Source organism: Peromyscus maniculatus, chromosome 4 (assembly GCF_049852395.1).
Source record: "Peromyscus maniculatus bairdii isolate BWxNUB_F1_BW_parent chromosome 4, HU_Pman_BW_mat_3.1, whole genome shotgun sequence".
Taxonomy (NCBI): domain Eukaryota; kingdom Metazoa; phylum Chordata; class Mammalia; order Rodentia; family Cricetidae; genus Peromyscus; species Peromyscus maniculatus.
The window spans coordinates 121,902,632-121,915,466 of record NC_134855.1 but is presented as its reverse complement, the minus strand read 5'-3'; the positions used below and the strand labels follow the sequence as shown (position 1 = coordinate 121,915,466).

General features: G+C 48.2%; 1 protein-coding gene across 3 annotated transcripts in view; it reads left to right on the top strand.

Moving 5' to 3' along the window:
* Bfsp1 (beaded filament structural protein 1) overlaps positions 1–2,723 on the top strand; it is an 89,280-nt gene extending 86,557 nt beyond the window's left edge. For 2 of the 3 annotated variants that reach the window (XM_076570764.1, XM_076570763.1), the window contains exons 7-8: positions 173–258; positions 1,621–2,716. In XM_076570764.1, coding sequence (XP_076426879.1) covers positions 173–258; positions 1,621–2,579 — 1,045 coding nt within the window. In that variant the 3' untranslated portion in view covers positions 2,580–2,716. Of the gene's footprint in view, positions 1–172; positions 259–1,620 lie in introns of all 3 variants that reach the window. The other variant, XM_042276365.2, reaches the window with a different exon arrangement.
* Positions 2,724–12,835: the final 10,112 nt, after the last annotated feature.

Sequence of the window (12,835 nt, the reverse complement as noted above, 5' to 3'; positions counted from 1 at the left end):
TCTCTCTCTCTCTCTCTCTCTCTCTTCATTCTCCTCTCTTTCTCTCTCTTTATATTTTTCCACTTTTGCTCAGGATTCAAGACTTCATTTTGTCCCTCACTCTGTTTGTTTTGATGACTTAAAGATGGCGCCACATTCTTTCTGTTTTTTTGTTTTTTTTTTTCCCTGCCAGGTTGAGCTCTGTTTTCATGGAGACACCCATCTCTCTGATCGGCCCGAGCCATGGGGCCTCTCTCAGCCTTGGATCCAGTGTGAAAGGTAACGCTCCTCAAGCCTGGCCTCCTCCTTCCAACCATGGCTTCCTCTGCTCTCTTCTTCTGTTTGGGCAAAAGCAAGTGATTTTCGTCCTGCTTGCCATTCATGCTCCCTTCTAACTGGTCTGGAAATTCTGCATGTGCATGTGTGTGTGCAGGTGCACATGGCTGTGCATGTGTGTGTGCAGGTGCACATGGCTGTGCATGTGTGTTCCTTAGGTGACACTCACTCTGTTTTGTTTCACTTTGTTTTGTTTGTTTGTTTTTGTGACACACATAGCTCACTCTGTAGCTCTGGCTGACCTGGAACTTGCAATGTAGACCAGGTTGGCGTCAAACTCTATGGACATCTGCTTGCCTCTGCCTTCTGAGTGCTGGAATTAATGGCACACACCACCTTTATTTATTGTCTCTTATTGGCCTGGAACTTGCCTACTCAACCATCTGCCCACCCCTCATTCTCCTGTCTGTCTCCTAGCACTGGATCACACCACCACACCTCTCTCTCTTTTTTTTCTCCTCTCATGGATTCTGGGAATCAAACTCGGGTCCTTATGCATGTGCAACAAGTATTTTATAGACTGAGCTACCTCCCGAGTCCAGAAATTGCTTTCATGTGAGGGAGATTGTCTCCCCTTTCTCTTCGATATGCTCCCTTGAATAGAATATGTAACTGAGCCAAGAAGTTATAAAGAGAAAAGTTCGTGGGGGATAGCCCACCCAGGAGTGCCAGCCTCAACATGAGACATTCAGCTACAGAAGAAAGGCAGATATGTATCCATTTTTGAATTTGATAGCATTGATTCTCCTCTCAGCCTCAAATGAAGGGAATGGCAATCAAGGCATTCAATGGCAAACTAATTCACAGTTAGGTTGTTGGGACACTGTAGGTAGATGCTGTCTCTAAGCCCAAAGCCACCTGAACCTGACATAGGCCCAGCAGCCTTGCCATGGGCTTCTTTTGAGAGAGTTAGCGAGTTGACTGTGTGGAGTGAGTTCCCACTGTGTACTCTGGATCCAGGTACCCCGCTGTAAGTCCAGGAGGGGGATGGAACTGAGGCTGGAGCTGTTCCGGCTTGGTGTCTCTCTGTGTTATTCCAGCTGAGGGTGAACAGTGAGTGCCAGGAAAAGTGGCACCTTTCCTCCCCTTTGGGAAACCCAGATCATATGACTCATGCCAAGGTTCCCAACTGGTTGGGCTGGGACCTCAGCATGAATGAGAGATCCACGGCTCTTTCCCATCGTTTTTGGTTCAGCCTATGGCTGGACACTCCCCTTCAGTTCAGCTGTCATGTTTTTCAATGAATGTCGTCATTCCCTCTCATTGACACGTGTGTTGGCTTACTGCCTGTGTGCTTTTCCTTAGATCTCACCAGGGCTGTGCAGGACATCACAGCAGCTAAACCAAGACAAAAGGTCCTCCCCAAGAGCCTTCCGAAAAGGAAGGAGATTATAGCTCAAGACAAGGTGGACGAAACTCTGGAAGACGCGCAATTAAAAACTCTGCAAGAGCCAAACCCAGCGCAGGTGGAGCTTCAAGCAGACAGTGATTCTCAGCTGGGACCAAGGGGTGGACAGGAAGTAAGTCCAACACAAGAAGGGGGTCCTGAGGACGTACCAGATGGGGGCCAGATAAGCAAAGCCTTTGGGAAGCTGTGTAAAGTGATCAAAGAGAGAGTGAGTGGCCCCAAAGAGCCTGTGCCAGAGCCTCCCGCTGACCTCTTCACCAAAGGACGACATATACTGGTCACAGGGGATGCCAGTTTTGTGGACCCTGAGTTCTACTCCTCCTCCATCCCAGCTAGAGGTGGGGTGGTGGTTTCCATTGAGGAAGACTCCATGCATCATGATGGCTACGTGGAGCCCTCTCCTGGGCAGCCCATGCCACCTGTGGAGAATGGACAGGGGGCTCCCCAGGGCAGGGAAGGTGACCATTCAAACCACCAGCAGGTTACAGATAAGAATGGGATAGGGGCCAAGGAACCAAAAGACCTGGAAGAAAAAGATGATGATGGCCAGAAGGAAGATGAGGGGCCCAGGCGACCCTGTCCCGTGATCATACCTGGTCCTGATGGACCATCTACATCCCATTCACAAACATCTGGGTCCAATCAGGATGGACCAGAGGGGCCCAGTAGTAAGAGCAGTAGCCTGCCAGCAAAAATCCCTTCTAAGGCTTTAGCTTTTAAGAAGGTAGAGGTGGTGGAATCTATTGAGAAGATTTCAACAGAGAGTATTCAGACGTACGAAGAAACCTCTGTAATTGTGGAGACTGTGATTGGGAAGACAAAGGCCGACAAGAAACTGGGAGAGAAGGGCTCTTAAAAAGCCAGGGCTCGAAGGAAGGAAGTATCTGGGACCAGTGTAGGAGAAGTGCCTTGAGATGGGTTCCCGTTTGGATTAGATCATAGTTGACCTGTCTGGCATTGCCAATGACCTCCATTAAAATGCTTTTATTTTGCTTGCACCATATCCCTTGTCTAATTAATAGGGCCGTGGGTCAGCCGTGCTGAGAACAAGGATGCTCTCTCTCTCTTTTTTAAATATTTATTTTTATTTTATTTTCATTGGTGTTTTGCCTGCATGTGTGTCTGTATGAGAGCATTGGATTCCCTGGAGCTAGAGTTACAGACAGTTGTGAGCTGCCCTACGGGTGCTGGGAATTGAACCTGGGTCCTCTGGCAGAACAGTCAGTGCTCTTAACCACTGAGCCATTTCTCCAGCCCCCAAGGATGCTCCCTTAATGGTCACCACAACACCCTCTTTTAGGAAGGGACATGCTCTTCAGCATGCTTCATTATTTGCTTGTTTTTGAGACAGGATCTTTGCAGCACAGTCTGTGCTTCAGCTTTTGATCCTCCTGCCTCAGCCTCCTAAGTGTGGGGATTAGAGTCGTGGTCCCCCGTACTAGACTCAGCATGCTGTGGATAGATTCATTAAGATCTCAGATGGTGTCTGGGTTTCACACGGAAAACAAAGCTAGTTGATGACAGTGGGTCATTCATTCCATTCCTAGCACACGTGTGTGCTTGTGTGGCTGAGGGTTTTGTTAGATATGAATTGATGAGAAATTGTAAGTTTGGGGTCCCTCAAAAGCTGGTCCTGAAGTAAGTGTGTGTGTGTGTGTGTGTGTGTGTGTGTGTGTGTGTGTGTGTGTGTGTGTGTATTTAGTCAATAAGTGCCTGTTGGACTACTTCACTAGTTTCTTACATGTGTGTATGCATGTTTGTATACATTTGTATTGGTGTACATGCATGTATGAGGGTAGAGTAGAAAATGGGTGACCTCTTCAATTGCATCTCTACAATGTTCTGGAGACAAGGTCTCTCACTGAACCCTCCTACCACCTGGCTAGACTGCCTGGCCAGTGAGCTCCAGAAGTCAGGCTGCATCACCCCCACACTCCTTCCCAGCACCGGGATTACAGGAGTGTGCCCCTGTGCCCAGCTTCGTACATGGTGCTGTGCATCTGAACTCAGATCCTTAGGCTGGCATAACTGTGCCCTAGCCCGGGCTCACTAACTTCTAAACCAGCGTTTACAAAGTAGCATGAAAATTAGCTTTTGGCAACTTGATGGAAAATTGCACTTCCTGGGTGAAAAAGTTTTGGGGCGTCTTACACAAATGAACACTTGGTGCATACACTGCAGCAGACAGCATCATTGCTCTGCCTGTATCCTCTTTACCCTGGACATTTCCATGTATTTCTGTGACTGACTTCCAAATGCCCCATGGACTTCTTTTCCTGAGGACATCCTTGGCCTCCAAAGTGAACCCTTGGAGTAGCCACCTCCCATTGACTGACAGCAGTGGGTGAGTCAACACCAGTAGGGCCGGGCTAACTCAGGCATGGGCTCTATTCTCACTCCTAAAGTTGCCCAGTGGAATTCAGCTCTGCTAGCCCTGCCTGGAAACAGATAGAAGAGCACCCTTCCCATTGGCAGCCTTGACTTCATGGCTCCCTTTCCACTTCCCACCTGGTTATTTGTGATGTCCTATTACAAGGAAACTGTCTACATTCGGATGTTTGCATGATGGGGGTGGGGCTGCAAGGATGACTTGATTTTGCAAGCACAAGCTTCATTCAGTTCAATTACCCAGACTGCACAGAAAGCCAGGCATGTGCATGCTGGGGAGGCAGACACAGGTGGATCCCTAGGACTTGCTGGCCAGGTAAACTCTAATCCAGTGAGAGGCCCTGTCTAAAAACAAGGTAGGCCATACCTGAACAACAACATTGTCCTCTAGTCTCCACATACATACCCAAGCACATGTTTGTGAAACTGCACACACATGAACACTCACACACATGCTCATGCACACAGACACACACATACACACACACACTCCAAATTCTATAAAATAGAAATTATATCAGCCATGGAAGTTTACAAAAAGTGTGTGTGTGGCTAGGGGAACCTGTTGAACCCAGGACTTTATACCTCATTAACTATACCCTTAGCTCACAGAAATTTCTAAGCTGTCCGTATGTATCCAGTATTCTATTAACAGTCTAGAAATAGGTTTTACCTTAACAGTGATTAGAAAGTTGTTTCTTGACATGGATGCTCCAAACTACATGAGGGACCAAGTAAATGTGCTGAAGTGGATTGTTGTGTTGGCCTAAAAAGGGGGAACGGGCGCCTGGCAAGACAGCCGCACACTGTGTGAGAAAACTGCCAGGGTCACGAATGCCACTGTGGCCCTGCTTTGTTGGGAACAACAGACAGCTGAAGATCCACCTTTCATGCCGAGGTAGAGCCTCAAACAGTCTTGTTCGGGATTCATTGGAGGCTTTGGTTTCAAGAAAGAAATATGCTTTTGTTGTTCTTTCTAAAAGATGAATGGAGAAACCAGTCCATTCTGCAGTTTGAAATATTTATAACTTAAAAGCGTAAGAGAGAATGATGTGAGCCACTGGCTGGACCCTGGGATGCAGGCCTGTGGGCCCATGTGTCTATTATATTAGACGTTAACAGCCACCAAAAAGCCTTTCTTTTCCCCAGTAAGCTTTTTTTTTTTTATTGTCTAGGCTGTGTGTTCAGTGAATATTCTTATACAAAAAGGCAGGGGGTATCATTTTGGAATGAAAGGGCATTTTTATATTGTATTTAATCAGCCAGGAAAAGTAGACTGGGCATCTGTCCTGACAGGCTTTGTAAAGACTCTAGAGAGGGGACCAGATGTGGCCCTGCTCCCCAACCCCGTTGTTCTGGTGTGGGGACGAAGAGGGTGCAGAAGCAGACAGTCCTTGGGAGAAGCAGACACAGTGTGACGAGGGAGGTCACTAGGGCGGGCTGCTGGAGAGACTGGTGGCATCTACTTGGGATGGAAGAGTAAAGGGAAGACCCTGTGGGGAATATGACCCGTGACCTGAATGATAAAATGGGGGCATCCTGTGCAGATCTGAGGGAAGAGCATTCCAGGCAGAGAGAATTTGAAGTAGAAAGGCCCCGGGGCAGGAGGGGACTTGGCCTGTTTGAAGAGGAGAAATGAGGGCTTCAGGGATATAATGGAAGGAGAAGCGGTCAGGGTGGGAGGCAGAGACCAGAGAAGCACCATTTCCTGCCAGGATGCCTTGGCCTGAAAGCAGGGACCATGATGTGCAAAGTGGAGTTGGTATCAGTGGGCGCTTTGGTGCATGACTGAGCTCTTGGTCTAACACCCTGCGACCAGCCTTACTTGCCCATCTTGTTGGGCCTGCTGCCTGCTGCTCGCTGCCTGCTGCCCACTGCCTTTGTTCTACTTTTCCCTGGAAAGCTGCAGAGCTGGTTTAACTCTCGGCCCTTCTCCTCCAGATCTCCAAACCTTTTGTTTCCATTTCTCACTAGTAAGAATGGACACTCAGAAGCAGCCTCCCCATTGTGTCCTCACAGGGCCTTCCTCTTCTCTTCTCTCCAAAATTGCCTCTTCCCCAAGGAAGCTGCATGGCAGTTCCCATCCCTGTCAGGCTTCAAGCATCCCAGGCGACCCCCATCATGGCTATTGCCCTGGTATATGCATGCCTGGTTTACATTGTGGTACTGGTTCATGTCTACACTCAAAGGTCTCAGATCTGGCTACAAGCTCATAGGACTCTCCACTTTAGGGTATCCTAAGGCTGTTGGAGAGTGCTTGATTCATACACTGAGCATGCTGGGAGTTTTATGGAGTTTATGCTCTGGGTCAGCCTCAACCAAGGATGAATAGGACCTAGAGTGGAAAACCCCAACCCTCCTCTCCTCTTCTGGAACAACTGAGGTATATGCAACATACTCTCTTGGAGGTCCATGATGGGTCCCAATGCCCAGGAGGTCCACGATGGGTCCCAATGCCCAGGAGGAAACCCACCTGTCAGCTGTCCTATATTGTCCTCCTTTCTTTCCCCTTTTTACTTTTCTTCTCAACATAGATGCTTCTCTTCAACTAAGCCACTTGTTCTTGACCCCTGTTCTTAGGGTTGGCTTCTGGGAAAACCCAATCTCAGATGCTGATTGTCATTGGCTGTCCTTCCTTTCCCAGCCATACTGGCTATCCATAACCTGGGTTTGTAATGAGCTGCTCTTCTCACTCTGGCTATAGCCCCAGTCATACTGTCAGTCAAGATATTCTGCCTTCGCTGGCCTAGGGCTGAGTGAATCACCCAGTCTAGACCCATAAGACACTCTCTCATTGAGACCAGGCCAGCGAACTCAAGACTGAACATGCTACAGCCTTCCTCTAATGGATGTGGTCTCATGAAATCACTCCCTGATTCCAGCTCTGTATCCAGGTTCCCAGACTCTCTGTGATCTCTGCCCCTTTGCTGGGATGGTTTTGGCCAAGTTCTCTTAGCTTTACTTCTGAGATTTACTCCACATCCTTTTTTTGTTTCACGAGCTAGAGTTGGTTTCTGTTGTGCAACCCAAAGGTCCTAAAACTAACTGCTAGCTAGCGAGATTGTGGGCCAAAAGAGAACCAGAGAGGTTTGAATTCTGTTGGCTTTCAACAAAGCGGATCCTAAACAAGATCCGGGCGCTGGTGGCTGGCGAGAGCCGTGATGGCAGCTCAGTGTGCTGGCTCATGGACTCCTACCTCTTATTCCCAATCCTCTCTTCTCTGGGATCACCAGGATCTCCAAAACAAACTTGTTCTGGCATTGCCAGCTGTGCTCTGGGAAGCACTGTTGGAGAGGATCTTAGGGTTTCTGTTGCTGTGAGGAGACACCATGGCCACGGCAACTCTTATAAAGGAAAACATTTAACTGGTACTGGCTTACAGTTTCAGAGGTTCAGTCCATTGTCATCATGGTGGGAAGCATGGTAGCATGCAGGCAGACATGGTGCTGGAGGAGGAGCTGAGAGTCCTACATCTTGATCTGCAGGCAGCAGAAGGAGACTGTGTGCCGCATTGGGAGTAGCTTGAGCACATAAGACCTCAAAGCCCACCTCCACAGTGACACACTTCCTCCAACAAGGCCACTCTTCCTAATAGTGCCACTCCCTATGAACATTCAGACACATTCAAACCACCACAGAGGGGAATGGGAAAGGGTACGGGGCTGCAAGAGAAGAAACACTCACTCCTTGCTGTTTGCTGACGGTTTCTGTCCACGCCACCCTGGTAATGCTTCTGCTATCATCTGAGTGTCCCAGTGCCCCCAGATTCATACCCCTAAAGTGACGGGAGGAGCAACAGCCATGAATGGGCTTAATACTCTTAAAAACTTGAGAGTCACCAGGGATGCCCCATCCATCAGGTATGGTTAAATTAGAAGGTGCTGTCTAAAAACTGGGTTTCATTGGACCCCCAAATCTGCCATCATCTCCACCTTGGACTCCCTGTCTCCAGAAGTGTCGGGGAGCAGTTGCTGTTCTCCAGACGCACCCTGGTCTGTGGTGTTCTGTTTTGGCCACCTGAACAGAAACATTCTCCCTCAGACTGCTCTCTCATGAGCAGCCACTGAGTCTGCTTTTCAGTTGCTTCAGCATTTGCATAAATCTGCCTCATTTCAGTGGCCTTCGAGATCATACTAACCTGTTTAGGCCTCCTTAGAGATCTGGGAGTCTTAAGTGATACTAATTCCACCCTCTCCTTATATATATCTTTTTTTTTTTTTTGGTTTTTCGAGACAGGGTTTCTCTGCGTAGTTTTGCGCCTTTCCTGGAGCTCACTTGGTAGCCCAGGCTGGCCTCGAACTCACAGCGATCCACCTGGCTCTGCCTCCCGAGTGCTGGGATTAAAGGCGTGCGCCACCACCGCCCGGCATATATATATATATATCTTAATTCCTTGTCTAGCACCACCCTGGCTACCTGGGCTTTTCATGCACCCAGAGCTTGAGAACAGGCTAAAAGCACTGAGTCCTCAAACGGCCTCTAAGCATTGCTTTCCTTCTGTGTTTAGTGGGGATCCACACTCAGGACTCAGGGATGCTGGGCAAACACTCTACTAGTGAGCAATAGGCCCAGTTAGTGGGGATCCACACTCAGGGACTCAGGGATGCTGGGCAAACACTCTACTAGTGAGCAATAGGGCCAGTTAGTGGGGATCCCCATTCAGGACTCAGGGATGCTGGGCAAACACTCTACTAGTAAGCAATAGGGCCAGTTAGTGGGGATCCCCATTCAGGACTCAGGGATGCTGGGCAAACACTCTACTAGTGAGCAATAGGGCCAGCTCCTAGGCATTGCTTTTGCAAGGTAAAATGGTACAGGTTCATGTTCAAGAAACATCAGCTATCCCGAGGGAGAACTGAAGCCCCTACCCCAACTCAGATGACCAGTTGTCACGTCCACACCCATAGGTGTGTACCTCCACCAGAGTTGATTCTGGCTTTATCCTGCTCAGGCATAGGTTCCCATCTTTAAGGTCCCTTTCCTGGCACCACAGATGAGACAGGCCCAGGTACCCCCTTAGAGGCTGCATGGCTGAGACTCCCACGTATCTCACAGACCTGGAGCTGTGTGCTACTTAATGTTCTCTTTTGAATCAGCTAACAGTTCTTTCCCTCAGTTTGTGGTGCTATGCTACTAAGTTCTCTCTGTTACATTCACTGTTCTAGTTTCTGCTTCCCGAGCGGTGAAGGCATGGGGCATGTGAGAGGGAAGGGATGTGTTGAACAGGATGCACTGCTAGGCAAGCGATCCCTGAGGGCAAGTTGACTCCCTGCTGTCGGGGACCTCTTAAGAGACTGGCTAGAAAATCTTTCCGTAGTTCCAACAAGAGGTGAGGAGGCTGAGCACCACCTGCTTCCGCTCTTTGCAAGTTAAGGTTGACCCTGGGGCATTTCTGCTCCTCTGGCCTGCTCCGAGCAGGCCTGCTGGGTCTCCCAGGTTGGTGGATACTGCAGGCAGATGGACAGAACAATCGGCTTTTGGTATTTATGGAAACCACACAAGCGGCTTCCTAACGGGAAGCACCAAGGAGGTACACACAAGGGGCTGGCAGCCTGCTCCTCTAAAGGGCTGCGAGGATGGCGTCGTCAGTCCAGTATCTGCTGCACAAGCAGGAGGACCTGAGAGCTCTCTTTAGCACCTGCTTAGAAAATCCAGGTGTGGTGGGACACACCTGTGACCCTAGAGCTGGGGAGGAGGACACAGGAGGATCCCTGGGACTTGCTGACCAGCCAGTCGAACTCCAGGTTCAAGTGAGAGACCATGTCTCAAAAAAACCAAGGTGGAGAGCAATTTGAGAAAGATGCCTGTCATCAACCTCTGACCTCCAAACACGCACATGTACCCATGAATATGAGCACACACACACACACACACACACACACACACACACACACACACACACACACACACACACACGATAGATAAATATCACATAGTGCCTTCCGTTATAATTACTCAACCCTGCTGTCGTAATACAGCACAGACAAAACAAAGATAAGCAGACATGTGTTTCCAACAAGGGTGTGCTTACAAACACAGGCTGTGCCTGGATTCAGTCCATGGCTGTAGCTGGCTACCTTCCTGACAGCAGGAAGACACCTATAGGGCCTCCCACAACCTCAGCTTAGAACACCAGAAGGTGATTCTGACCAGCATCCCCACCTTCATGTTGGAAAATTCCATGCAGTTGCTTCCTTGGCGACTTGCAGCTTATATGGAAGTGTTGGAAGACATGCTGGCTGGTCAGGGGTTGCAGCCTCCCCATGGCCTATCAGCTGTCTCAATAGCTCAGCAACATCAAGCTCCCTTCCTCCAGCAAAGCTTCCTGCTCTCTCCCTGCCCTTATCTGGAGAATGTCCCTGGGCCTGGAGGACTGACCTTATCTAAAAGCTGTCTCTAAGCCAGATGCCTTATTCATCTTTAGTTTGACCTTTGCCATAGATCCCTGCTGAGAAGTCTTGTGCTAAGGGCTCTGCTATAGGACCCTGCTGCCACATACCAAGTCCAAGATAGGACCATGCCACTTAATGCAAATTAGGGTTTGTCCCCAGGCTGCCCAATCCTATATATACCTTATACTCTGGAATAAAATTGAGCTGATTCACTGAAATCCATCTCCCGGAGGGCTGTCTCCATTCATGCTCATCGGCTGCCAAAGCTTTCTGTCACCCCATCTGCCTCTTTCCCCTCTCGACCTGGTGGCTAATGGGCCCAGAGGGAGAGAGGACCCCCATAGGGGAGGATCTGAAGTAACCATTACAATCATGTTTATCCTAAAAAAATTTCTGTCACAGATTTGTGGTTGGGGCATTTTGGTGAATGAAGTGACCCCAAAACTCATACAGTATTTGGTACACTAATGACCAAGAGCATCATCAGATACAAATGCTTACACTTTCTCAGGTTTGGATGTTAGCAAATAAATGCTACAAAAAGCCACACTGATGAGAGAGAGAGAGAGAGAGAGAGAGAGAGAGAGAGAGAGAGAGAGAGAGAGAGAGAGAGAGAGAGAGAGAGACTTTTGAGTTGGCATTCATTCCTGGGGTAATAGCTCCGTGGTGCTGGTGCCCTCAGCACCCACACTCACCTCTTTACTTGCGTCCTGTGACTACGCTGCCTGCCTGTCACCTGTGGCCAGTCAGTGCTCTGAGGTCTGGGATCTCAAGGGAAAATGGTAAGTTCTAGTCTCCAGTTGGGAATAGATCATGGGATGTTCTCTTGGGTGCAGGATTTTGAAAAGCCAGTGGGTGAGGCACTCCATGCTAGGATGGGAAGGCCAATGGGTCAGGAGATTCCTTGATATAAAAAGGTTGACAGTTGACATTAGATTTAGGGGATCTGAAGCTTCTTCATTGGACTGTGGACTGCTCTGACCTCTGAACTCTGTGGGCTGAGATTTCTAACTGCCTTCTCACCCTGCCCCTGCCCCAGTTCACTCAGGCTGAGAATTAGGAGTTCAGCAACACAGAGCCCCCGCCTCTCTGGGCTGAGTTAGCACTGTGGCCTAGAGAATTTACCTCCAGATCAGATTTTGCTTCTTGATTTCTTAGAAATCTGAAATCAAATCTGATCAGCTTTTTAAATGAAAGGAAAGAGTTTAACTGAAAATAAGAGACTAAAGGAAAAACTCAATTGGTCACTGACTAATTTACAATAGAAAGAGCTCTTCTGGATCTAGGTGTGTGTGTCCATCCCTTAAGACGCAGTTAATATTCCTGGCAAGTTGAAGGAGACTCCAGAAGGACATGGACTGGGGCCATTGGCAGGGGGTGGTATTCAGGGCACTGCCTCTGGGCGTGGCTTACCCACTGCACTGGTCTCCGTTCTCAATAGACTCCCATTCTTCAGAGACTGGGATTCTCCTGTGTGCTGGTCTCTCTATGCCAACTCCCACCAGCCTGTCCCTCCATGTATTTAATCCCCCATAGGCTGAGTGTCCTTTCCCGGTCCTTTCTATCAACTCGTTCCTTTTTCAGAGGCAGAGAGCCGCTTTACTAGACACAGCACATCATTTGCACTGGCCCAGGAGACATGTGCTGATTTATTGATTTCAAGCTTATATCCACTTTTCCTAAAATCTTTGCAGTTTTATTTTTATTATTTCTAAAAAGCAAATTAGATTCTTGCATCTGTAAACACTGTGGCTATGAAGTATTTCAACACAAGAATTCAACACATAAAAAAAAAACCCCAAAACAACAGCAACAAAAGAATTCAACACATCTCCTAATTTAGTATTTCTCTTTCCATCTAATTATAAAGTACTTGATTACACGGTTTTGCACTCTGCGGTTTCCATATAATCACTTGAATCAATGAATGCATTCGTCACATGGAAACCCATGTTTAATTTATAATGACAAGGGTAATGATGGCACAGAGTAATAACTCCATAAGAATTTTTAAAAAATGGGGCTGAGAGATGGCTCAGCTGTTAAGAGCACTTGTTGCTCTTGCAGAGGACCCAGGTTCAATTCCCAGTATCCACACGGTGGCTTACAACCATCTGTAACCCCAGTTCCAAGGGATCCAACAGACACCCAGGTAAAATGTGCATACACATAAAACAAATTAAGAAAAAGAGTGAACAAAGAGAACACACACACACACACACACACACACACACAATAAAACCTTAATATTTAGGGTATCAATGCATGAACAAAAGTATTGGCTTGTAGTGTTTCAATGTCACAAGACCAAACTTTGGGCGTTATATCTTTC